We start from the raw sequence: 27,858 nt of genomic DNA on the forward strand, positions 1-27,858 counted from the left end.
CAATCATAAAGTCCATTGAGCTTGGTGCTCTTCCCTAGGACCCCATAAGGGGCACTACCCCCAAACCCTTGTAGCAAATGTGGGGGGAAACCACGCCAAATAAAGTGCGAAGAAATTAACCTGAGTCTGATTAGGCTCCACATCACAACACCCTATCCTCATCCATTTGTTCCCCTCTCTACAGCTTGCTCCACTTTGATGATGGTGACTCTAATCTCTTTGTCTTGCATCTTAGACGACTCCTTCGATGAATCTTGTCTCCCCCTCTCATTTATGCACCTCAACCTTGTTCTCTTGTCTCTTCTTGACTATTTGGGAGGCTCCCCATTGTCCTTCCCCCATTCTGTCACACCCTCAGGCTCCCTTCTAGGACTAAATGTTCTTTTCCTATAAGTTTTTGGTGTGGTGAGGGTTGTAAGGCTTTCCACTCTCACCTCCACCTTACTTTCACCGTCCACCCCCCTTCACATCCCTGAAGTTGTTCTATCGCCTCCTTCTCTATAAGAAATGTGTTTTCATTTCCTAGCTTGGAGTTTCCCTTCACCACTCCACCCTTTGCTCCCCTAAGCCTTTCTACCATATTCTTTTACCTCATCACTCCACCCTTCCCCAGGACTTGTGTAGAGTACTTTTTTCTCTCATGTCTCCTCCCTCTATGATATTCCTGTTTATCCTCTGATTTAGCCCATTCTCCCTTCTGCTTGCCTTCTTTTCACTTGTTTGACTTTTTTGGAGGCTATAAAAACACGCATAGTAGAAGGGTCATAGGTGTGGAAGTGTTTCAAAATGAGTTCTTCAAGCATGGTGCCACCATCCTTCGTTCCTATCTCTCAAAGTTCTTTAACTGACTGGTATGCCTGGGATTTCCTCCCTCTTGGTCCCACCATATTATTCATCCAATCCACAAGACAAGTCCTACTTCCGACCCTAGTATTTATAGAACTATTGTGACCGGCCACACTTTTTTGAAGTTGTATGCTATGGTCCCTAATTTCCTTCTTTACAGAGAGCTTGATTACCATCATGCTAGAGCCAGGGGGCTGGTAGGTTTTAAATAGGATTATTAGACTATGGACCACATCTTGATTGCAGTATCATTGAAGAGGCTCAATTTCATTCCTTAAAGGCTTATTATTGCTTTGTTAACTTTCGCAAAGCCTTTGACACGGTTCCTCAGTGGGCACTTTCTCATAGACTCTGTGACATCAACATCTTAGATCTCCTTATTAGTGCCATTATGAGACTATTAGGTGGTTTTGGGTCGTTATAGGACTTACACTAACTTCTCTTGCTTCATCAGTAGTATCATCTGGGGTGAAGCAAGGGTTCCTACTATCTCCTACTGTATTCAGGATTTTCATTGATGAGCTTGAGGAGTTTCTTCTTAAGAACCTTCCTACTAGTGATGGTTGCCTTCTTTACCATGTGTTGGTTTAAATCCATCTTTTTCCGATGATGTTGTTTTATCAGCCTCTTCCTTCGAGGGCTTGCAGAGCCAGTAACACGTTTAGCTTCTTTTTATGATATGAGACGGTTGACTTTGTATTTGGGTAAGACTAAGATAATGATCTTCAATTGCCTTAACACTCATGCCCTCATGTTGTGGGGTTTTCACACCATCATCCCATTGAAAATGAGGACCCCCTCTCTTTGCTTTAGCAAGGAGGAGCCATTGTCATAAGGAGTTCTAGTTGGCAACATTTTCAAGTCTTCAAGTCCGAGGTTCAGTTTGAGCAATTTTGGCCTGCTAGGAAATAATATTTGTTTGGGGTTTATGTAAGGGTTTTGATGTTGTTTTGAGGTATTTTCACAACCTAAGTCTTATTTGAAGGGTAGAGTATTGATCTAAGTAAGAATGGTTTATATGCTTGGGAGATGGGAGAAGGATTGTGAGCAAATTTGGAAAGTGGTGGTAACCCTCTAACTAGAGTATTTCCTTCCCCTGTGGAAATCCTCTAACTTCCACTGGCTATAAATTTCCCCCAAAACTTAAAGATTTTACCTTAGGAAAAAGGGATGTGGTGCAAATTGGGTTGTGAGAGATCCTTACTAAGGTAGCAAATTGATTGATGCAATGTTAAAGTGATGAAGAGAAGGAAGAATGGTAATCTTCCTAAGGATAACTATCGTAGTCATGTGTGGTGGAAACCACCATGGAAATCCTCTCTCCTTGGGATTTCTACTCTTCTCTTCATCAGCTCAAAATTGATCCGAATCATACAAGGCATAACAACTTGTAAATGAATAGCATGAGGGGTGCGAGATAGAGAGTTTTGGGAGTTTGAGCAGCAAAATCATGTTTGTTGGAAATCCTCTGACCAAAGGATTCCCACTGGGGAAATCTTCTCTCTAGAGGAATCTCATGACATTAATCCTCCCAAGCCCAAAATTCCAGTACTCATTAAGGTGCTGAAATTGGGTCTAAGGCATGAATCCAACATCAAGAGAGAAAATGGAGCAAGAAATTATCATGGAAAGGTCAAAATGGGATAAGTTTTGGTAATGGAATTTCAAGGAAATCATGTTTGGGGGAAATCCTCTAGCCAGAGGATTACCACCTTAATTCTCTCAAGCCAAAGTTTTCTCCTTTTCACTTTGCACCCAAATGGATTTCAAGCAAGTGTTAGAGGTGAGGAGTGTTAAGTTGAAGTGAAACTGATTTGTAACAATGATGTTTTGGAAAGATGTAAGGCAATAAAGCACTTAGTTAACTTGGTGAAATTCCTTTGAGCTTAGGATTTCCACTTGCAGATTCCTCCTATGTCAAGAATTCCACCCCTCCATTTTTTAAATTCTAAACGAGTTGGAGATGAAGGATGCCACTAGAGAAGAGATTTAATGATAACAAAAGAAAGTTTCAAAATAATTTAAGGAAAAAGATAAATCATGTTTGGTGGAGATCCTCTCTATAGAGGATTCTCACCGCAAAAAGTTTCTCTCATGAGGATTTCTCTCACATTAATCCTCTCAAACCAAGATTTTCCCCCTTTTTACTTTGCATCAAAATTGACTCCAAGCAAGTGTTAGAGGTGAAGAATGATGAGTTGAGGTGAAATTGATTGTTAATAAGAGAAGTGTTGGAAATTGTTGAAGAGAAATCTAATCATTTTTGGTGGAAATCCTTTGACTAGAGGGTTCCCACTATGGAAATCCTCTTTCCGGAGGATTCCCAACCCAATAATCCTCCCAACTTAGAATCTCCCTCTTTTCCTTTTGCTTTATTTCCTTGTGCAAAATGAAAGACAAATCAAATGGGTAGATTGGAGAGTTGTAGAAGAAAATAATTTTAACACTAAGAGATTTAAATTGGGGTGAACTTTTTATTGTGCTTGGTGGAAATCCTCTGAACAGAGGATTCACATTGTGGAAATTGTCTTGCCTTAAGATTTCTACCCAAGAAATTTGTCTTCAAGCCTATAGAGATACCTGAGACATTGGTCATTGCAATAAAGTAGAATGGCTTAATCTTGAATAAGAGAAATCCATTTTGTTCATTATTGATGTAATTTTATTTTTAGATTTTTTGCATAAAATTAATGTATCATTCTTTTTCATTTTGCAAGTCGAAGATGGAGATGATTTCAAGACCGAGCTTGAGACTTCAAGAGGATAACCAAGTAGATGCTACAAGAAGATGGCTCGCGCTCAAGGACTCAAGCGAGAAGGAAAGATTCATGTTGAAGCTATCAACTCACTAATTCAGATTGAAATCAAGAGTAAATTTAGGAAAGCAGAGAAAATCCAGCCACATGAGGACATTTTGAAGAAGAATCAAGAATTATATCAAGCTTACAAGTCCTAATTACAAATTCAAGTCAAGACCATGAGAAAATTTTGGGATGGAGGAGATTGGAGGGAAGCAATTTGAAAGCATGTACCATCACCATCATCCTTAGAGAGTTGAGATGTTAATCAAAAGTTACTTTCTAACAATGGAGCAAGAAATATTCACAGTTTTAACAAACACCTTCTACAAGCCAAGACTCCAAGCACAGGAGAAGGATGATGAGGTGACAATTGGGTGTCTCCTCCAATCAGAAAATTTCGATATGAAGAAAAATTAATCAAATCGTGCCAATTGTCCATTTTGTCATTTGTTAGAAAAATCTTTGTAATTTTCTTAGTGCATTGGTTCCCTCATGTAATTGGTTGCAAATTTGGCAATCCTAATTTGAGTTTGCAAAAATAAATCTTGAATTGATCTTGGCCCTTCGTTATAATGGAGCTACTGTAAAAGGCCAACGTCTTCTCATTTGTAAGGGATGAGCTTAGGAAATTAGATTAGGAGAGGGCTATAAGTGTAAACTCCTCCCCCTATGCATACTCCCTATCCACTACATAACTAATACAATGGCTATTATAAACTTATTCGTCATTTACTATTCTTATTATATTAGACTCCTTACAAGAGAACAAAATTAGAAGATAATCATACTCTCAATAATTTTATGGGATTAGAGAGGAGATAATGATTCAAAAACCATTTGAGTGTTCCTTAGAAGCTTTCACTGGGTGGGTGGAGTAGCTAGTGAAATTACATCTAGTGGAGTCCAAGTCATCCATGTAAATTCTTTGCAATACTGATAGGTCAATACAGATGTAATACCTTTGCTCTTGCTAAAGATGATATTTGTTTATATCAAACCTCTATTAAGTTTTTTTGCAATGATGTATAGATCTGCAATAAATATTTATTTCTACTATAAATCGAATGAGGTAGTGAAATGCTAAAGGAGTAGACTTTATTTGTGATTGTGTGTCCTTTATCCACATTTACACCCTATATAAGTATAACATCCAAGGGTCATGTCCTTAGAAAAGACATGTCCCTCTCTAGGTCGGCCCTAGAAATGCTTCCATGGAAATCGGTGTCTCTAGTTGCATAACAATTAGTTAGTGATTAAACTAACCAATTTAAGCAATTTGATTTTTCATCAAAGTGCCCCAAGGAGATGCTGATCACAATGAAGGCAATAGTAGGCCTCTTCATTCAATGATTTCATGCTTATATAGGATATGTATGATCGGCATATTCAGACCAGTATGATGACAGAGTTACTTCATTAACACTAGCTCTTAACTTGATAATCATACTGAGAGATAACATATCTAGCACCATCAATTAAGATGAATAAAAGTAGATTGACACTCTATATCTATCTTAATCTTCTAAGCATGTGGTATTATTGAAGACATAATACTATGTCATATTACTATACCTATGATATGACTTATCACTTATACTTGTGATAACACTATTGAATGGAATGCAATATGCAGGATAAAACCCAGAAAGTGATTAAATTCTCCCTTTATCCAAGTTGTGACTAATAGGTACTGATAGACCTATATCACAATATGATCCTGAGTTAAGATCTGCCAGTACACATGATAAATTTCGAAGAATAATTAAATTCTTCCTTTATCCAAGTTGTGATTCATAGGCATAGAAGTGTCTATATCACAATGTGATCTTGAACTCATTTAGATCTGACAGTAATTCTCTACTATCTACTACATTATCTCGGAGATCGTCATCTCTCATAATGTCTTTTATACAAGTGTTCATTATCTCAGAGATCATCACCTCTTAGATAATGAATACAAATGGTGAGGCTCATAACAATCAATAGACTGACAATAATAATTTTAACACAAAATTATTTCATTAATAATTAAAGAATACAAATGTATTATAATTCAACCATACCAAGTCTTTTCCTGAAGTGATCTATCTTCATTCGAGAGAGAGGTTTGGTAAGAATATCTATTGTCTGATCTGTCGTGCAAATGTATTCTAACTTGACAATTTTCATGTCTACAATATCTCTTATTTAATGGTAAGGAATTTCAATATGCTTGGATCTGTCTCCAAAACTTGGATTCGAAGAAAGCTTGATGGAACTCTAATTATCATAGTGAATAATAGTGGGATTCATGAGTTGACCAAATAATCCTACAAGTAACTTTCTAAGCCAAACTGCTTCCCGAGAGGCCATTGCTGCTACAATGTATTCAACTTTTGTGGAACTCTGTGGTATCGATGCATGCTTTTTGCATATCCATGTTATCATCGCTGAGCCTAAATTGAAACAACATCCTGAAGTGCTTTTCCTATTAGTAACTCTTCCAGCCCAATCTGAGTCTGTGAACCCATGTAAGTCCAAGTCAACTTTCTCATATTTGAGCCTAAGATTAAGAGTGCCCTGTAAGTATCTCATAATGTGTTTGACTACAACTAGGTGAATCTCCTTTGGCTCACACATAAACTGATTTAAGGCATTAACAACATAGCAAATATCAAGTCTTGTATTTACCAAGTACATAAGGGGTCCAATCATTTGTCTGTAAAGAGTAGAATCTATGTAAGGTGATTCTGATACTGCTTCCTTAAGTTTGTGTAGATTAGTCTCCATTGGAGAAGACATACATTTGCAATTCCACATTTCAAATCTCTTCAAGATGTCTAATGTATAATGTCCTTGATTAAGTATGATGCTGTCAGAGTTTTTCCACACTTCTAGTCTTAAGAAGTAATGAAGGAGTTCTAAATCTTTCATATCAAATTCTTTGATTAGATCTTTCTTGCATTAATCTATAAGATGATCGTCACCTGTTATTAGTAAATCATCAACATATAGTATCAGAATTATCATATCATCTTTATTCCTTTTATAATAGAGATTTGGATTAGTTTCATTCTTAGAGAAACCTAAACTGGTGAGATATGTATCGATTCTTTCATAATATGCCCTGGGAGCATGTTTAAGCCCATAGAGAGCTTTCTTGAGTTTGCAAATAAAGATTTTAGGATTGTGAGTTTCAAATCCTTCAGGTTGTTCTATATATACCTTTTTTATAATCTTTTCATTCAAAAATGCTATTTTCACATTCATCTGATGCACTTTCCATCCCTTCAATGCTGCAATAGCTAGGATTGCTCTTATAGAGGTGTATCTGGCAATTGGAGCAAAGGTTTCTTCATAATCAATTCCTTCTTGAGAGAATCCTCTTGCTACGAATTTGGCTTTATAATTTTCAATGGTATTGTTAGCAACATTCTTGATTTTAAATATCCATTTAGAAGAAACAATAGATTTTCCTTCAGGCCTTGGGACAATTGCCCAAGCATCATTTTCAATAATGGATTGGTATTCTTCCGTCATAGCATCTTTTTAAGTTGTATGCGTAATAGCATCTGAAACATTGGTTGGTTCTGATTTAGATAAATCACTCATGTTTGTTGCATAGCTAGAAAATCTTTTGGAACTTTTGCTTTCCTTGAAGGTTCCAAATGGTGGAGCAAAGTCTTGTGCTTCCTTCATAGTTTTAATAGCCCAAAGTGGTCTTTTCTTAGGATTTTGAGTTTCCTCAAGATTAAGATTTTGAATTTTACCTTCAATTTCTTCAATGTTCTCCCCCTGAAACGCAGATTCATATTTTTTTCAGAACTAGGTATATGTGTAGGATCTTCGGAACTTAGGGCTCTTTTGAATGCTAAATCTTCTTCAAATATTACATAGCTACTAAGTTCAATGTTTTTCTGACCAGGTATGTAAACCCTATATGCTTTAGATATTTCACTATACTCGACAAAAATACCTTTCCTCCCAGAGGGTTCTAACTTAGTTCTCTTTTCTTTTGGAACATATATGTATACTGGGCACCCAAATATCCTAAGATGACTTATATTTGGTTTAACCTTAGAAAAGACTTCTTTAGGAGTTTTGTCTCTAAGGTGGGAGTGAGGACTTCTATTTTGAATATAGACAATAGTACATGAGGCTTCTGCCCAAAGATAATATTCCAAAATTTGATCAAATATCATAGCTCTTGCTGCTTCTATAATTGTTCTATTCTTCCTTTTTGCTACCCCGTTTGTTGTAGGTTATAAGGAACAACATACTCCCTCTTAATTCTTGCTTCTTTACAAAAATCTTTAAACAAATCTGAAGTATATTCCCCTCCATTATCAGTCTTAAGAGTTTTAATTTTGAGTCCTGATAGGGTTTTAGTTAAGGATTTGAATTCTTTAAATCTCTTAAGGATTTCTTCTGATTCTTTACATTTTAAAAAATAAATCCATGTTTTCCTAGAGAAATCAGCTATAAAAAGTATATAGTACCAGAATCCTCCAAGAGAAGGACCAGACATAGGCCCACATAAATCTGAGTGGACTAATTCTAAAACATTGTTAGTTTTTCTAGTGCTATTTTGAAATGGACTTTTGGCATTCTTACCTAGAGCACATCTTTTGCATGTGTTCGAATGATCTTTATTCAATTTAGGTAAACCAGTAAACATTTTTTCCATATTCAATAAGGCTTTGAAGTTTAGATGTCCTAACCTTCTATGCCACATTTCATTTATATCAGCAGTTTCATTGAATTAAGGGCTTGAATAGGTTCTATATTTAATTCATACAAGTATTCCTTTCTTTGACCGATCAATTTTGATTTTTGAAATGAAGAGTTCTTAGACCAAGTCATTACTTTACCGTCCATGAATGCAAAATTATGCCCATCATCTTCAAGTGCTATAATAGAAATTAGATTCCTCTTTATTCTTGGGACATAGAGTACTCTTTTGAGATGAAGATAAATACCCAACTTCAGTTTCAAGGTGTAGTTCCCAATTCCTTTGACAGAATGAGTGGAATTATCACCTATGGTAACTTCGTCATTAACTTCTTCTGATATTAAGTTCAGTACTTCTTTGTATCTTGTAATGTGTCGAGATGATCCACTATCAATTACGCATGCTTTACTTCATACTTCATTTGTAAGTGCTGAATATAATACATGTTTCTCAGGATCATAGGTTTCCCCTTTCCTAGTAACGTTTTGTACAGTTTACTTGCTGCTTTGTATTCTCAGGGCAATTAGATTTATAGTGTACAAGTTTTCACATTTGAAGCATTTTATTTTGGATAAATCTCTCTTAGGTTTGTCATTTCTTTGATTACCCTTCTTCTTGAAGTGTTTCTTCTTACCTTTATAGGAATTTGTGTTGAGGACATGAAGTTCTTCATCTTCAGTTTTTAACTTCCCTCCTTTTTTGAGTTGCCTAGATTATTCTTGAAGGCAATCTCCTTTAAGTCTATTGAAGTCTAGAAGTTTGTCCCTAGTACTTACTCCTTGTGAGAATGTTTCCCGTGAATCCGGTAACCCATCTATAACCATAAGTGATAGCTCTTTTATCTTCAACTATGGTTCCTATACTTGCAAGTTCATCTCTTAGACTAGCCACTCTTAAGAAGTATGATTTCATAGATTCTCCCTTCCTATCTTTATATGATTTAGTTGCCTTTTTAGTGCAACGATTATAGTTGTATTGTTAACCTCATGCATTTAATAATGCATTCATCATAGTAAATGTTGTATGATGTTTCATTAGCATAGGTACTATTTCATTTTTAAGTCCATCTAATATGATTTGGATGGCTTTCCTATTTCCTTTACTTCAGATAGTTTTATGAGGATCAGTTTCAGGTTGCTTGGATTCCTTATCAACAAACTGTATTACATCATTTTCTTCGAGAATCATCATAATTCTGAATTCCCAAACAACGAAGTGTTCTTTTCCATCAAACTTGTCTTCGAATCTGATTGTGCTGGCCATTGAAGGTAGAAGGATGTTGCTAGATATTTTAAATTTGATGGTCAATTTGCAGAGCTTGGGTTCGATTACTAGAGCTCTAATACCATGTAAATCTTCTGTAATATTGATAGGTCAATACAAATGTAATACCTTTACTCTTGCTGAAGATGATCTTTGTTTATACCAGAGCCCTGTTAAGTGTTTTTGCAATGATGTATAGATTTGCAATAAATATTTATTTCTGCTATAAATCAAATGAGGCAGTAAATTGCTAAAGGAGAAGACTTCATTTGTGATTGTGTGTCCCTTATCCACATTTACATCCCATATAACACCCAAGGGGCATGTCCTTAGAAAGGACACGTCCCTCTCTAGGTTGGCCCTAGAAATGCTTCCATGGAAATTGGCGTCTCTAGTTGGATAACAATTAGCTAGTGATTAAACTAACCAATTTAAGCAATCTGATATTCAATCAAAGTGCCCCAAGGAGATGCTGATCACAATGAAGGCAATACCAAGCCTCTTCATTCAATGATTTCATGCTTATATAGGATCTGTATGATCAGCAGATTTCAACCAGTATGATGACAGAGTTACTTCATTAAAAATCCATGATTCCTTGCTGTAATGTATCCCATTTTTTGGGCCCTCAATGGAGTTCTTAGCTTTTCTTTCTCCAAAGGCTAAGTGGAGAAATAAGGAGAAATAAATTAAATTAAAGTCAACTAATTATTACATTGGAAAGGGGGAAGCTTGTAGAGAGTGCATTTTTCCAGAGGTACAACTAATTATTACATTGGAAATGGGGAAGCTTCTAGAGAGTACAATTAAATAATATTTTATTTCCTTCTAGAAGGGGTGAAAGAAAAGAATAAATAGAGGTGCGAACTTCATTGTTAGGCATCTGATTATTGTCAATTGCATTTGATATAAACTTGGGAGAAGAAACTAAGGGTTTTTTATTTTAGTTAGCCATAGGAGAGCATCAATTCTTCAGTGTTGCCATTTGAGGTGGTGAAATATCCAATGAATTTGGCATTCAAGAGAGCTTCATTCTGGAGTTCTATTTGTGCTTAAATTGGAGAATACATTTATTGTTGGCTGCTACAGTGCCGTTAACAATGACGTGAACAGTGCCGTGATTAGTGTTGTGAACAGTACCTACGCTACAGTACTTGGTTTTATTATGATTGCAATTTCATCTCCTTCATTGGGCGATTTGTATATCAGGTTCTATAATCAATTTGCATCATTTAAGTTGGTCATTTGGCATTGTAAAGGTAGTTGGTATAAGTAGCTGTAGATGTACATTTTATATCAAATTTATAATGTCATTTGTAATAAGTTTTTTTGGGGTTGCAAAGCCAAGAGCCTTGGAATATTATGTTAAGTATTAAATTAAAAAATATCTCACTAAAGGAGTGATATGTTGCAGGTCTATATATTTGATGTAATGTGTATATTTATATCTTCCATGATTGACATAATAGTATGCATGCCAAATGTTTGACAAAATATCAGTTAGCTGTAAGTACACATTTTTCATTTAGAATTCATCTATATGCATTTGAAAAGCCAAAAGAGAATTGCATATGCATTTAGTTCTTTTCTTAGATATAGTAGTAATCAATTACAGGCTTTTAGATTCCCTTTGATATCATTGCAAGAAAGCATAATCAGTCTGAAACTCAAAAAGAACAAGCATAGAGATCATATTGGAAGTGTTTGATAGTTTTCCTTGACCTACAAATCAACAAGTTGAGGTTCAAATTGACAAGGGATATTATAGTGGTATCAGAGCTTAGATGCAAAGTGTTTGAAAAAATGTCAAACAATTGAATTTGAGAAGGATTTTGTGTTTCACGATGTTATAACTTGTTGGGGTTATTATAATGGTATTAGAGCTTGCTTGCAAAGTGTTTGACGAAATGTCAAACAACTGAATTAGAGAAGAAATTGGTGTTTGACAAAGTTATAACTAGTTGGGATTATTATAGTGGTATCAGAGCTGTTTCTTTGCATCCTGTTGGGTAGGAAATTTATATTATTGTTACATTTGTTGTTGCATTTGGAGTGCCCAGCACTCAAGCATTTTCTAGCCATGGACGGACATAGGAGGACTGACAGTTGTAGAAGTCAATGGAGTAATGACAAAGTTAGCGCGAAGATGAATGCTTTGCAGGAGAGTATGGAGAGACTTAAGCTTCATCAACAGAGATTGATGAAGAGCTTGTCGGATCCAGAGACAATTGAAAGGGCAGTGAGGTATATGGTTTTCGCTTTTAGAAGACTGACATCAAGGTTGTAGGGAAAGAAGCTTGAGTTTTCCCTAACAGGAGTCCCTAATGCACATGTACTTATATTTCATATGACACCTGCTAGTCCTATTTGTAGTGTTGATGATGGACTTATTTCACAGGGGCATGTGGTTGTGTCAGTGGCAACAGAGGATAGTGGCACCAAGCTTCAGCAGGTCGAGGCTCCTAGAGTTGTTGCTACAATTAGTGCAGAGACAGTTGATGCAGTTGTTACCACTGATACTTTTGGCTCTCTCAAAGACATGATTATTATTGCAGATTTGTATGTGAGATCTCATGCTGTTGCTATAGTGCAGGAGGTAGTTGCTTCCTCAGGTGGGACCAAGACACGTATAGAGTCACCCAATTATGATGTTGGTGATGTGGGTGTTCCGGCGGAGTTAGTAGATGTGGGTTTATGCTCTAGTATTATTGATTCGCACCTTGGTGTTGAGTCATGTGTGTAGAGTTAGGAGTCCGTAGTTAAGGCTTTGTCAGGAGATGTTGATGCATATAGTATGGACACATCTGATGATCCATTTGGTGATGCTATGAGATGTATTGGGTATGATACCCCTTGTCATATTTTGGGTGATGACTCCAAGGAGGTTTTGGATGAGTCCCAGGATCGATGCTTGCAGGATCTTACTATTGAGGTGGAAGCTGAGACATGCGAGGAGATTGATATGGCAAGGGCTTCCACTTCTTTAGATGAGGACTTGGTTGAGGTACATGGTAGTTGTATGTTGGATGTAGAATTGTGCAAGGACCCATATGAGCAATCTTGTGGTGGAGAGTTTTGATTCAGTTTCCTATCTCACTGCAGTTAGTGAGATAGAGAGCTTGCATAGGAGTCAGGGATTACAAAGCCATCATGAGACTTGTCAGTTGAAGGTGAGTGATAGTAACATTTCTTTAGCTCTTGAGCATTATGAATCTATTCGTCAGATATTAGCTACATCTAGTTGGGGTGCTCCTATGTTTGATGAGCATGGTGATAGTAATCTTTCTCTACTAGAGGGTCATGCGCTTTGAGAGGCTGTTAAGATTTTGAAGCATAGTTACTCTGAGTTAGTTGCTGACAGGGTTTACCTTCTGGAGTGGGGTAGCACCTGCTATGAGATGTTGTTAGGAAAAGAGGTGGCTGAGCTCACCCGAGAGCTTGAGGTGACCGTGGACTCTCTTTAGTAGTCATAGTCACAGTTGGATGAGGTTACCATGGAGTTAGAACGGGTACAGTTGACACTAACCCTAGATCTTGTTCAATTACATATTGTGGTTGGTGGTGAGTTTGCTTCTATAGTTGAGGATGAGGGACATGATCATGTGACAAACACATTCGTTCAGGGTATGAGTGTAGTATGTATAGAGGGGGTGAGAGCATCAGTGGAGATGGGATTTTGTGGTGATTTTCTTCCTTCTACTTTAAGTGAATCTATTTCTTCTTTTCATACGGCTGGTAGCATTGGGTAGTTGGCATTGTCACATTTTCAGAGGGATCAGCTATGGATTGCGAGGGAGCAGATTGATGCTTCCACATATAATTTATACTCTATTGAGTCATTTATGGAGTATTTGCTTGAGAGCTCGGATTTGCGGGAGGTTTCATACAACATATTTGAGGGTACTATCATTCGAGGCTCTCGTGCTATATGACAATTGGTGAGGAAGATTGTAGATACCTTGACTACAATGCTTCCCAATAGGGATTTTTTGGTTGGGTTTTTTGAGAGGGTTACCTAGGATCCTGCGTGACCAATAGTTTGGAGTCAGAGATTGGAGCCATCTTCTGATTCCCAATTTGATGATGATGAGCCCTTGACAGAGATTGAAAATTTTTATTGGCATTACACTGTGAGGAGTTCTCATCACTTTTCTTTTTACGCACGGGTAGAGGACTTGGTTTTCAGCATTCTAGATGGTGACAGAAGGTTTGGTATTCATTATACCCGCAGAGGGCGTACTCTAGCAAGGGATGGAGATTTTGAGATACAGGGTATTGTGAAATAGTTGGACGTGCTAGACAATGAGATGAATCAAAATCACAAACGAATGACCCAATTGATTTTGAATCCAATATTTGAGCAAAGAATGATATTGTTTTTGCAAAGAGTGAAATGTGATGATAATTCATGTCAGGTTAAGTCATATGATGTAGTTGTTGGCATGAGTTTTCCGGATCATGTATTTGATGACAATGCAATGATAGCGGGAGTAGGAGCATAGGAAGATACTGTTATATCAGCGGCTACTTCAGTTTCGGTTGAGCCATCCAACGAGGAGTTTAGCAGTATGCATGTAGTTGTAGATGTGTGCTTTGATGATAGGACACTTGTTATTGTTGAGATAAGTGATACAGTTACAGAGTCATGTTATACTATCGATCAACAAAGTGTTGATGTTCACTTCATGGACAATCCTATGTTCGACATGGATGCAACATTCTCTTATAACAATCCGTTGTTTGAGGTTGATGTTGATCACTCACCTGAGTGGAGTTGGACTTAGTTTTCACCATCTATAAAGATTCGGCTTTGTGTTGCGGCAATTGGTAATGTTTTTGTGTCCACAGATTTTGATGTGGCTACACCTATTTTTGGCATGAGCGCATATGGTTTTTCTGTAGCTACATCTCTTCAAGGGATTGTTGATCAAGATTCCAGTCTAGTATATATTATATGGGTGGGGACTAGGATGAAGGTTTTTCTTGTGGCGTTTTCCTTTGGTGATATTTGAACTCCTATATCATTAGCACAGGTTTTGAGTGCTATACCATAGATTATGTTTCTGGCCTTGATGATGTTAGTAGTACGTAGTTGGTTCAATGTTGACAAAGGTATCACATACTACTTCTTTTGGGATCCACATGGAGGTTGGAGTTCATTGTGTTGTTGAATTTCTTGAGGACAAGCAATTTCAGGGAGGGCAGACTGTAATGTCCCCCATCTTTTGGGCCCTCAATGGAGTTCTTAGCTTTTCATTCTCCAAAGGCTAAGTGGAGAAATAAGGAAAAATAAATTAAATTAAAGACGACAAATAAATAAATATAAAGGTGACTTTATATTTAATTAATTTAATTTCTAAGAAGCACAACTAATTATTGTATTGGAAAGGGGGAAGCTTCTAAAGAGTGCATTTTTCTAGAAGTACGAGTAATTATTGCATTGAAAAGGGGGAAGCTTCTAGAGTGCAATTGAATAATATTTTATTTCCTTCTAGAAGGGGTGAAGGAAAAGAATAAATAGAGGCGAGAGCTTCATTGTTAGGCATCCAATTATTGTCAATTGCATTTGATAAAAACTTGGGAGAAGAAACTAAGGGTTTCTGATTTCAATTAGCCATTGGAGAGCATCAATTCTTCAGTGTTGCAACCATTTGAGTTGGTGAAATATCCACTGATTTTGGCATTCAAGAGAGCTTCATTTTGGAGTTTTATTTGTGCTTAAATTGGAAAATGCATTTATTACTGGCTGCTACAGTGCCCCAAATAGTGATGTGAATAGTGCCATGATTAGTGCTGCGAACAGTACCTGGACTACAGTTCTTATCTTGGTTATGATTGCAATTTCATCTCTTTCATTGGGTGATTTGTATATTAGGTTCTACAATCAATTTGCATCATTTAAATTGGTCATTTGACATTGTAAAGGTGGCTGTCATAAGTAGCTGTAGATGTACATTTTATATCAGATTTATAATGTCATTTGCAATCTGTTTTTTTTTGTGGTTGCAAAGCCAAGAGCCTTGGAACATTATGTTAACCAGTGAATTAAAAAATATCTCACTAAAGGAGTGATAAGTTGCAGGTCTATATATTTGATGTAATGTGCATATTTATATCTTCCATGATTGACATAATAGTATGCATGCCAAGTGTTTGACAAAATACCAATTGGCTGTAAGTACACATTTTTCATTTAGAATTCATCTATATGCATTTGAAAAGCCAAAAGAGAATTGCATATGCATTTAGTTTTTTCTTAGATATAGTAGTAATCAATTATAGGCTTTTAGATTCCCTTTGATATCATTTCAAGCAAGCATAATTAGTCTAAAACTTAGAAACAACAAGCATAGAGATCATATTGAAAGTGTTTGACAATTTTTCTTGACTTAAAAATCAACAAGTTGAGGTTCGAATTGACAAGGGATGTTATAGTGGTATCAGAGCTTGCTTGCAAAGTGTTTGACAAAATGTCAAACAATTGAATTTGAGAAGGATTTGGTGTTTCACGAAGTTATAACTGGTTGGGGTCATTATAGGGGTATTAGGGCATACTTGCAAAGCGTTTGACGAAATGTCAAACAACTGAATTAGAGAAGAAATTGGTGTTTGACAAAGTTATAATTAGTTGGGGTTATTAGACTTGCATTCACAGTGAGGAGTAGAAGTTAGGCAATCTATATTTGGGTTGAAGTGGAAAGGTTTGAAGATCAAAACTATATTTAGATTGCATGCCATAAAGCTAAATCCATAACAAAAAGAGTTGATATCGATTTAATGAATAGCATAAGTCCCTTTGTGATAACCAATATATCACATCATAAAACTGAGCAAAGTCCACAATTGAAGGAAACTTGAATTCATTTCATGGTCTTACATTACGACCTTAGCATGAGAGATGACTTTATATCTAGCATGTCCCCAAAATTTAATGTAATAATTAAATTATATTAATTAATTAATTGATTCTAGCATTTAAATAATGTAATAAAAGGACCTTTAATTAGTTAATTTAATTAATCAATATGGGGCCAAAGTTAATAATACTTGTATTTGTGGTTTCGATTGATTTAGTATATCTTAGACCCATTTTTATTTTAATTGTTTCCATAAGTGTTGCTATCGCCTATCTTTGTAAATCCTTAGAAGTTCCTCCAAAGTGTATTAAAGCACGAGATATAGGTAGTAGTTGACATGTGATTGTGATTATTTTATTGTATGCAAATTCCTGTAGGAGTTCTATATTGTTCGCCATGTCAAAAGTGAGAGATCTTCCCTACTTGGCTCTTGCGGTTTTGGTGAGAATCAACCCTCACCCTATTCTGTCCATTATATTTCTTTGCTTCAGATCTGACATATCCAGAACACCATTTTGGTCTCGAACATATAAATCTGTGATTATCTCAATATATTCTGGTGTCTTATAAAGTTGTTAATTCACTCTGGAGGACTTAGCATTGGGGAATAAGAAGAAAAAACCATACTGCCCTCTGCAAGGATCGTAAATCCTTCCACGACACACTCACCTCCATCACCGTACGACCTCCTCTTCTCCCCTCACCATACAACTCCTCAACCCACAATTGTATGGCCTCTTTGCTGCAACCATACGTATGATCTCTCTACTACAATCATACGACCTCCCAAACATAATCGTACGATCTCTCTGCTACAATAGTACAGGCCTCCTGGACACAATCATACGGCCTCTCTGCTACAACCGTACAACCTCCAAGACAACCCTCCAACTACTTGGCAGAGACAAAATTAAGTATATGGAGGAATCATGTCTTCAACTGTGGGGATTGGAACATTACAGTGGTATCAAAGCAATTCCCTTTGGTTCGAGATCCCCTTCCGGAAGTCATTGTCTTTGGGTCGAGATACCCTTCAGGAAGTCATTGTCTTAAGGTTGAGATCCCCTTTGGAAAGTCATTGCCTTCGGGTTGAGATCCCCTGCAGGTCGAGATGCCCTTCGGATCAAGTCCCTCTTCGGATCGAGATCCTATTCAGACTGAGATTCCCTTCCGATCGAGTTTCCCCTTGAAACCAAATCCCCTCCAGATCAATTTCCCCTTTGGGGACCATGTGCCACTTCGGAATGAATTCCCCTTCAAGTCGAGATTCCCTTCGGAACAAGTTTCCCTTCGGATCAAGTTCCCCTTCGGATCGAGAATCCCTTCGGATCAAGATCCCCTTTGGATCTAAGTCCCCTTCAGATTGAGATACCATCCGGTTAGAGATTCCTTTCGGGTCGAGATTGCCTCTAAACCTCCCCTTTGCGGACGAAATTCCCTTCCGGTTGAGATTTCCTTTGAGCCGAGATCGCTTTGAGGGTGAGATCGCCTTAAGAACATTATAGTGGTATCTTCGGGTCGAGATTCCCTTCGGGCTGAGATTGCCTTCAGGCCGAGATCACTTTTAGGTTGAGATCGTCTTAGGAACATTACAATATCAAGAGAGAATTGAGTAGTTGATGTTTCATGTTGAAACATTGGTTATTTGAATTCGCATGTTGTAGTGGAATAAACTCACATCAATACTTCACTTTACCTTTGGTGGCTCTTAGATTGAGATTATTTCATCCTATATCTACTTGAGGGTCACATTTTTAGGTCCCCTTTCAATTTGAGTCCCACTATTCAACCATGTATCAATAAAGGATTTGGCTCCCTTGCTCTTCTTGAAAGACATTGTTTCAGGCACCACTTCCAGGATGTCCTGTCCAAGATGGCACTTCTTGATGCTCTTATTTAGATTACGATTCTTTATGGTTTGGTAGTTTGGGGGCCTTCTCTTTTGGAGTTTGATTAGGTTTCTATTGAGCAAGTTTAGGTTCTTCTTTAATCGTTTATTAGATGTAGAAAGTCTACACCCTACAGTATTGTTCTTGTAGAGTTTGGGGCCTGCCCTTTCAGGCTCGAGGTCATCTTTGACTTTTTTTGGTTCTTGCACCATATTTGTGGTTTTGTAGATTCCCACGGGCCATTTGAGGTATCCCTACCTCATTTATTTCCCTTTAGATTCCCTTGTTCTCTTTGTTGCCCCCTCTAGTTGGTTGGCTAGGGCAATGGCTCTTCTAAGTACTTTTGAGATTTAGATTGACCACCTTCCTCCATTCTAGTATTCTTTAGATGTCCCTCCACACCTTGTTCCACTTAGACAGGAGCTCAAAAAATGCATTAGGGATGATATTTACATGTAGTACATTCATACCAATTGGGTTAATCCCTGCAGGGGGCTTCACTTGAAGATGGCTTTCTATTTTGAGCACTTTTTGGAGATTTAGAACGGTATCACTCTCTTTCCTTCTTACATTGCTCGGCACTAGCAACACTCCCTCAAGATTTCATTTGGATCTTTCAAAGTGGGTTCCCACCATCTCTGGGTCAAGACTGACCACTTGATTGACAGGGGTGATAGGCTCTACCAACTTTGCACTCTAAGTGAGGCAGAGTTTGAGGAGCACTTTATATTCTATTGTAGTATCTACTATGAGATTAGAGGTAGATTTTACTACCTTTTCAAAGGAACCTAATCCCTCTCATACTTCCTTAAGTACATGAATGAGAGACGTGTTGCTCTTTTTTATCTTTAGGAGGCTATTGATTTGTGGGGCTACTCTTTTTGATTGCCCTTTGCGCCCCTTTGCGATCAACTCATCACCTCTTTCATCCTATGACAATGTGTGGCACCAAAAGGCACTTGGTCTCATCTTGTCAATCCAAGTTAGTGAGATCCCACAAATCCTACTTGCAGAATCCACTCCTTGCCACATTGGTCACCTCCAGAGGCAGCATCACTGACGTTGCACCCTATAACTTCTATGGATTATCCTTTTGCTCGGGGGTTCTTCTCTGTATCCTCCACTTCCTAGTTTTTTTTGGTGTGGTGGTTTTGTACTCTTGCCCCTTCCACCCTCCTTCTTGTGTTTTTCTGATCTTTTCTTGTTCCTCTTCTTTCTTTTGTTTTCCTTTTGGTCACCATTTGGGGTTCCCACTGTTGGTTGCTCTTTTTTTTTTGGCTCTTTTGTCCCTTTAACCTGATTGTGGTCACTTGTTAGGCATTAATAAATTTTATCTTTTTCTTTATCTATCTTTAGCAGCTATTTAATTCTCGTAAAGTGTCATGGTCTTATTTTCTGTTTGTAAGAAGAGTCGAGGTTTCAGAGAAGTGTCTTGCAAATAAATTTAAGTGCCTAGTCCCATATTCTAGGGGTTCTAATCATGAGACATTACAAGTGGCATCAGAATGTCAGAATTTGATAGTCATAATCCATAATGCCGACAGGGGACATTACACAAAATCTACATGATATGTATCCCCTATTGCAAATATCTATGTCTGCCTAGTCAAAGCCATAATCAAGGATTATCTCATTTCATACAGTGGGAAACTTGTTTAGTATACAAAGACTTTCATAGACAAAGTTGGCATGCTATATTAAATCTTCATTCTACCATCCACTAGAAATTTTGTCATAGTTGGCAAGAAATACCATTTTCATAATGCAAAATAGTAAGATACCCATGGTTCCTAGTCAATCATCCATACTCATAAAGCCTATAATGAATGCTTTATCAATTTTATAGTATGAACATTTGAATTTTCTCTATAATTTAAAATGTTCCCTCTTTTAAGAAACATAATCAGTCATCCTTAAAAAATTGGCCCTACAATATCCCTGTACCATAAACATGTCCACTGCCCCCTGTTGTCCCTGTCCCTGAAACTCTGTTGAGCATAGTCCTGTAGACTTGTTTTTGCTTCTTAATATTAAATTCTCTTCATTCCTTGGGAGTACGGGAAAATTTTAGAATTACTTTCTTAACTAAAAAGTCAACCAGCTGGAGATTACTACTAGGGTTTGAAATTGTCATCATAAAGGTTGTGGGTGGATATAGATTTGTGAAAATTAGTTCCTAACTTATTCTATTGAGATTTATTTATTAATAATGGTAGTGGATTAACAACTCTTTATTGGTGTTAAGCCTTGAAGGATTTAGCTGAATGCTATCTAGGAATACAGACAATGATCTCACAGGAGTAATTACATCTACAACTTGATCAAGAAAAACGATTGTAGTTAATGCAGACCTTCCTCTTCTAGTAGGATTTGACTTAACGGAAACAATGGCTTGGACACTTAAAGTTCTGTGATTTTTGAACCTTTTACATTCATGACCTTTATGATATTGGAGAAACCTATTTGAAAACCTAAATGTTTGATGTGCCTACCAAAGTCAATGAACTTCTTGGAAGCTGAAGGTACTAAAGCCTTGGGGAAATCTTATTGTAGAAAAGATTATGTTAGCTGAAGATACCCTGATTCTGCACCTAAAATTAATCCTCCTTTGACTTATAGACAGACAAAAAGCATTGGAGATGTACTGATCATCTATTGATAGGATGAATTTCGTTCTAACAGAACATCTACCAACTACTATTCAATTTCTCTTAAACTGTAATTATGAGTGTTTGATCCCACGTTGGGCACCTGTTGTTGACTAAAAAAGAAAAACACTCTGCAGCTATATGATAATTAAGCTGAGGGTTCTATGGTAAGGCCTAGATGAAAAATGCAGATGGATCTATGCTTTTTTTTGACATATTTGGATTTGAAGAAGCATAGCGTTCTTCCTCCATACTTTAATAATGGAGAGCAATACTTACCAGAAAAATTGTGAACATGAAGTGGAAAGTCATGCAGGATGGGTCTCTGTCCTTTTTTGATACTGTATCGGCCTAAAGGTGTTTTGCTATATTTGATTGTTTAAGCACAGAAACTATATAAATGCAATGGCACATTTGTTATTGAAAGGTTCTGTGCAATTGCAGAATGAAAAGTTGTGCTGTTTAAAATTGAAAGATTTCCTGTACCATGCTCAGTTAGATATCGAGCAGTTAAGGAGGGGTAGTATACAAATATGGATAGATTCCAATATTCCACAGAAATTGATGTTGACTGGGTAGTTGCAGAATGAAAGGTAGTGCTGTGTGAAATTTATAAAAGTTCCACGAATTAGGTTCTCCATAAAATATTCTTTACATTCCTCAATTTTAAATCAAACAGTGTGAAGTTGGAGGTATAGTCTTTATGGATCACTGTATTTTGCAGAAACTGATGCTGACATTATCAGCATCTTTTGTGAATGAGTGTATTAGTCTGACTTACTTTTTACCTTTTAAGATTAGTATATATTTTGATGTCTTCACCTTGTTAGAAAGATGCACTGTAGTAATGCAAGGCTCTGACTAGTAACCACACTGGGTAGACACTATAAGAAATTATAAGCTACACTGGAACTTGTCTATATTAATTTTATATGGAGTTCTTTGTTTAGATGAATCTTTTTCTGAATTTGCATCATCCTAGGTGTGTTTTTCAGTTCTGTTTTCTTGCTTCCATGTTGCAACTCTCTGTAGTTTGAATCTTATAAGTTGAATTAATTCAATAATATGAGTGAAACATGTGATCACGTTATTTCAAATTGGATCTTTCACTATTTGGAAGAGCGTTGATCTTTAATCAACATGGATTGTGCAGTGAGCCAGGATGCAGCTTGATGGTAAGTCATGATGATTACAGCCTCATGTCAATGAGGCCAAGCGAGAGAACATCTGTTCTAACGATTATGCGCAACCCTGTAGATCGGGTTCTAAGCACTTATGAATTTTCTATTGAGGTTGCAGCTAGGTTTTCGATACACCCAAAGTTATCATCCATGCATAGAAATCAACAGTATTTTACAAACATGGGCGGTCACAACACCTTAAATATTTGGCCATGGAAGTATTTGGTTCCATGGATGCGTAAGGACCTTTTTGGTCGGGTATTTATATTATCATATATTTTATTTTCCTGTGTGATGTTGAATCCTTTTTGCAGAAATTTCCATTCTTTTCTTTGCATCTGCTATGAACTTTGAAGGTTTAGTTGTTAAGATATTTTATGTCTCTTTATGTGTTTCATGTTTTTATGTTGAAAGAAACTTGAGCAAGGAGATTTCAAATGTGGATGTAGGTTAGTTCTGTTCAAATTGAACTGCCAAAATGCATGATTTACGATTCTTTGATTGGAGATATTATAATATGCATCCTGACGAAAATGCTGCAGAAACAATAGATTCAATTCCCACAAAGGCCATCCAGTTTTATGTCATGATCAGGATGTTAGTAAAAAAATTATACATACATCAAAACAATGCCCGCAACAACAATCAGGTCACATATTTGGCAGCAAAAATGTAAAACTAATAAGAATTGGTGCCAGCATCCCTATAATAGATGGTAGATCAAAGCATGAAGCTTTGAGGAAGAAATGTATAATCATTTGATGTAACAGTCCAGTAAATATAGACAAATGCAACCACTATTCATGTAAATTATTGGATGCAATTTCTGCACAAGGCAAACTCAAATGCAGAAAGCATCTGTCTGACAAGTACACATATCATGAAAAAACATTGCAAATTTGAAAATGTGTGTGATTAAGTATGACTAATTTAGAGCTATGCTAAGGTTCTTATGAAGCTTGTGACAAGCTCTTTCTCTGAGAAGCCCGTTTTCAAAAGCCCAGTGGGTGACACAGTAAGCTTTTGGGAACCCTGATATTACTCTGAAAATGGGTGGTTTTGTTCTTTCAGACAATAGTTGTTTCCCGGATGGAATTTTAAAGGAAAATATGGATAAACAATGTAAAGGGAGAAAATCATCCTCAAATCCAAAAATTACTAAAAAGGTTCTTAATGACACGATTGAAACAAAAGACCAAGGAGAAAGAACACAAGAACTGGTATATACTATACCAAAACCCCCATGACACACACTCATCAGTAAACCATTATTTTAGCAAAGAAGAATATTTTAAAAATATAGAAGCAAACATGAGGATTCTATTCAACCTGATTAATGAAGTTCTTGAAGTCCAGGAAGAAATCAGGTTGGACTTGAGTATATGGAACTCAGTAAATAATAATGACAATCAGATTCCTCAAATAGAAAAGATGGAAGGCATCCATCCAAGCTCAAGCAGCCCAAGAGCAGCAATACCAAATTAGCTAGAGGACAACAATAATATTCCCATTGAACTTGAAGCTTTCTATAACATTATCAACACAAATAATTTAAACCTTTCATGTTCATTCACAGAGGACAAAATAGCAACTCCGATCCATGTAAAGCAGACTCAAATTGTGGAAAATATTCAAAGGAAGAGGATGTAAATCCAACAGTCGTAGAAAATTCTGAAAACCAAATCCTCCAGGAATCAGTAGAGTGTTTAGGAATTGCTAAAATTTATGTAGGTAAGGAAGGCCCCAACTATGGGAAGACTTCAAAAAAATGAGGTAGGAAATCCTTGGTAGAACTAAGACGGCAGGATGATAGGGCCAGAATCCAAGCAAAACTATTGTTTATCAAGAATGGAAGGGGAAGTGTCTTCCCACCTCATCATAAAGATCACTTCATGGAATGTTAGGGGCTTAAATGCCCCTAACAAGCAGCGCCTTTGAAAGCGCTACCTTAAATTAATGGAGTCAAAGATCATTCTAATTAAGGAATCTAAACTTAAATCAGAAGAAGTGGATAAAATCAAAAGAAACTTTGGACTTTGGCAGATTGAATTTATACAGGCCTGAGGAGCCTCAGGTTGATTTCTTTCCCTATCGGACCCAAGGAAAGTTAACTTTGATCTCCATACAAGGAAAGATAATTGGATCCAAAACATTATTAGTAACCTCAAATTTTATCTGGTAAATATCTACAGTCCAATAAAAAAAAGAGAAAAGGTTGCAGTCTGGAAAGGGTTAGAATCCCATTTTCGAACAATTGGGAAACTGCAATTTCATTATAGATGGGGATTTCAATGTTCAACTCTCTTGAGAAGAGAAAAAGTGAGTTTCTTATGAACCACAATCCTTATTAGATTTCAGAAGTTGGCTAAACTTTAATAATATACCAGATATGAAATTTCAGAATGGCACATACACATGGAACAACCAAAGGGATCGATCAAGCTTTAACAGAAAAATTAGATAGATTTTTATTCAAAGGAGATATGAGCTCCTTCAACTTTTGGGGGCTTCAATCCTAACTTTGGTGGTTTAGACCATCTGCCAATCAAATTGGAGATTAGAGAAGAGAGTAAACCGGCAAGATGTCCCTTCAAATTTGGAAAAATGTAGTTTGAAAATAACGAATTAATGAAAAATCTAAAGACTTGGTGGAAAGAACAAAGTTTTGAAGGATCAAAACTCTTTTGTTTTGTTTTAAAAATGAAACATATTAAACAAAGAGTGCTTTGATGGAACAAAACTTCCTTTAAAAATATATTTGACGGAAAAGAGAAAGTAGAAAAGGGTCTAGCGGAACTAGGGGAGAAAGTAATGCAAGAAGGGATGAACAATGAAAGTTGTCTTAAGGAAAAGCAACTAATCCACACACAAAAAGTTCTCTTAACAAAAGAAATTATTTTCTAGGGACAAAAATCAAGTGAAAATTTGTTAGCAAAAGGTGATACAAACTATTTTTTTTTTCATTATAGTATCAAGATTAGAAGAGGAATCAACAAAGTTTTGGAAATCAAAAAGAGGGATGAGAATATTCTGAATGAAAATTTGGAAATCAGGAATTATATTAAAGACTTCTTCTAAGAGTCCTATAACCAGATGGATAAACTCAAGCCTCAGTATTCAGAAGAAACTACTTAGTCACATTCCTGAGCTGATCAGAGGAGGATAATAAATTTCTAAATCAAAAGTTAACGTTAGAGGAAGTTAAGAAGGCTCTTTTTGATCTCAATCTAGACAAGCCCCTGGCCTAGATGGCTTTCAGGCCTCCTACCAGAAATGTTGGCACTTTCTAGATCTATGAGGAGGCTTAGAAAATTCTTAAAGAGAGTGTTGCATTTTATCAGAAATCAATAGTACATACTTGGCATTCCAAAAAAAGACAGACAAAATCTTCTAGCGACTTCCAGCCTATTGCCCTTTGCAACACCATTTATAAAGTTCTGGCTAAACCAATAGCTGATAGTTTGAAATTTTTCCTAGAAAAAGTAAAATCAGAAGAACAAATAGGCTTTGTCCCAAGCAGATCTTTATTTGATGGAATAATAATCATTCAAGAATTAATCCATACTGTCCAGGGTAGACTGGAGATTCCTATGTAAATATATGGAAGCATTCAGTTTCTCCAAAAGGTGGATCAATCTCATTTTCAATTGCATCTTGACTCCAAATATTTCAGTACTCATTAATGCGACTTCTCAAGGTTTTTTTGAGATTTGAAGAGGACTAAGCAGGGAGATCCAATGTCACCTTTCTTATTCATTATCATGGCTGAGGCATTTGGTAGAGCAATAAAGAATGCAAACCAAATGGGGCAAAAATTGGGAATTAAGATAATGTAACACACCAACAATTTACAGATGACATAATCCTCCCTAGTGCTACCAACATCTGAGAAGATAACAAGATCAAAAATATTAGAGTACCAAATAGCCTCAATCCAAAAGCTTAACGCAAATAAGTTTGAGATTTTCTTCTTAAACACAAAACAGGATGTAGCTGATAGAATTAGTCATTAGTTAGGCTTCAAAATAGGAGCATTGTCTTGTGAATATCTAGGAGTCCCTATAGATAAAGGTACTAGGGTCAAAAACTGTTGGAACCATATTTTAGACAAAATAGATCAAAAGGATGGAAGGTTGTAAAGGAAAATTTCCTTCATCAATAGGAAGATCAACTATGATTAAATCAGTCCAGCAGCGCTTTTTTCTTTCCAAATGTCTTGTCTCCCCCTTTCTGACAGTGCCAAACAAAATTGGATAGGAAAGTGAAAAACATTTTCTAGCAAGGTACATAGGTTTCTAAGAAGTTAGCCTTACTTGGAATAACATTTGTCAACCAAAGGATCATGGTGAGATAGGAATCAAAAGCATCTCCCAACAGAGCTTAGCTCTAGGAGCGAAATTGGTATGGAACTTATACAAAACAGCCACATGAAACAAGCAAAAATCTTAGACAACAAATACCTAGAAGCTAGTGATAAAACTAGCATATTCCAAACCATTCACCCTCCAAAGGGATCTAGGGTTCAGAACTTCATTTTAAATTTTAGAGATGTCATTTCTGACCATCTGACGTGGGCTATGGCAAAGGTAGTTCAGCTTTATTCTTAGAAGATTCATGGGCGGGGGCACCCTTGTCTACAAGATTCCATTACACATAAAAGAAGGATTGACATTCTCAAAAACTTGTGGGGATCCAAGCTAGATGATTATATCACTGAACTTCAAACATTAATGGGATAGATAAACAATGGAAAAACTTATAAAACGCTCCTCTTTTGGAGGTGGAAAAACAAGAACTTACCAACATTTTACAAACTAGAACTATGAATTAAGATGGAATTAATCGAAATCTAGTAGTTCTAAGATGGAATTAGTCGAAATTCAATAGTTATAAAGTTAAAGAGGGATACAAGTTAATTGACAAACTCTGACTAGCCTCTCTTTTAGATCTTCCAATTCAGCTAAGTTGGAACAAAAAGTGCCTTCCTGAAGCAAGAATGTTTCTCTGGGAAGCAATGCAAGAAAGAATATTAACAAGAAAATGGTTTAAAAATTTAGGCTTTGAGGGCCCATCCAGATGCTCTTTATATGAATGTAATGAAGACAATGTGAATCATCAATTATGGGCAGTTTTGCCCAATCTTGTTGGCAATGGCTTTTCCAAGCTCTAGGATGGCGATCCATATCAGCAAAAAACTTAGTAAATCATCTATGTTCTTGGCCAAGAGAAAACAAACACAACACTAATGGTATGTTATGGGTAAGCCCCTTTCACTGTTGCTTGGGAAATCTAGAAGGAGAGGAATAGAAGATTTTTTCAATAGAAAGGATGAAAGTAGAAAATGTTAAAAATAAGATTGAAGGTAGCTTAGTTGAACTAGCAAACAACAAATTACTAAGTATTAATCATTTTGAAGGTTCCTTTAATAAATGGGATGAGGAGGTTAGGAAAAACATTAAAACCTTAATCGTTCGTACTTCGTATGGGAAGGGGGGGAAGGAAAGTCGAGAGGCTAGAAACTCTTGCAAATGGTCTCCACCAGTAATAAGTTAGCATAAACTAAATTTCGATGGTGCTTCCAGAGGAAACCCTAACATTTCTTGAATTGGGGTCATTATTCATAATCATAATAATAAAGTTATGGCGATATTTGCTAAATCTT

At 36.6% G+C, this 27,858-nt stretch overlaps 1 protein-coding gene across 1 annotated transcript in view; it reads left to right on the top strand.

Annotated features, from left to right (window-relative positions):
• The window catches only part of LOC149528888 (protein-tyrosine sulfotransferase-like), a 212,247-nt gene that overhangs the window by 107,522 nt on the left and 76,867 nt on the right, over positions 1 to 27,858 (top strand). The window contains exon 4 of the mRNA XM_089809588.1: positions 22,169 to 22,454. Coding sequence (XP_089665714.1) covers positions 22,169 to 22,454 — 286 coding nt within the window. The remainder of the gene's footprint in view (positions 1 to 22,168; positions 22,455 to 27,858) is intronic.

The sequence above is a fragment of the Cupressus sempervirens genome, chromosome 11, assembly GCF_028749045.1.
Source record: "Cupressus sempervirens isolate cs-2001-9-10 chromosome 11, ASM2874904v1, whole genome shotgun sequence".
Lineage (NCBI taxonomy): Eukaryota > Viridiplantae > Streptophyta > Pinopsida > Cupressales > Cupressaceae > Cupressus > Cupressus sempervirens.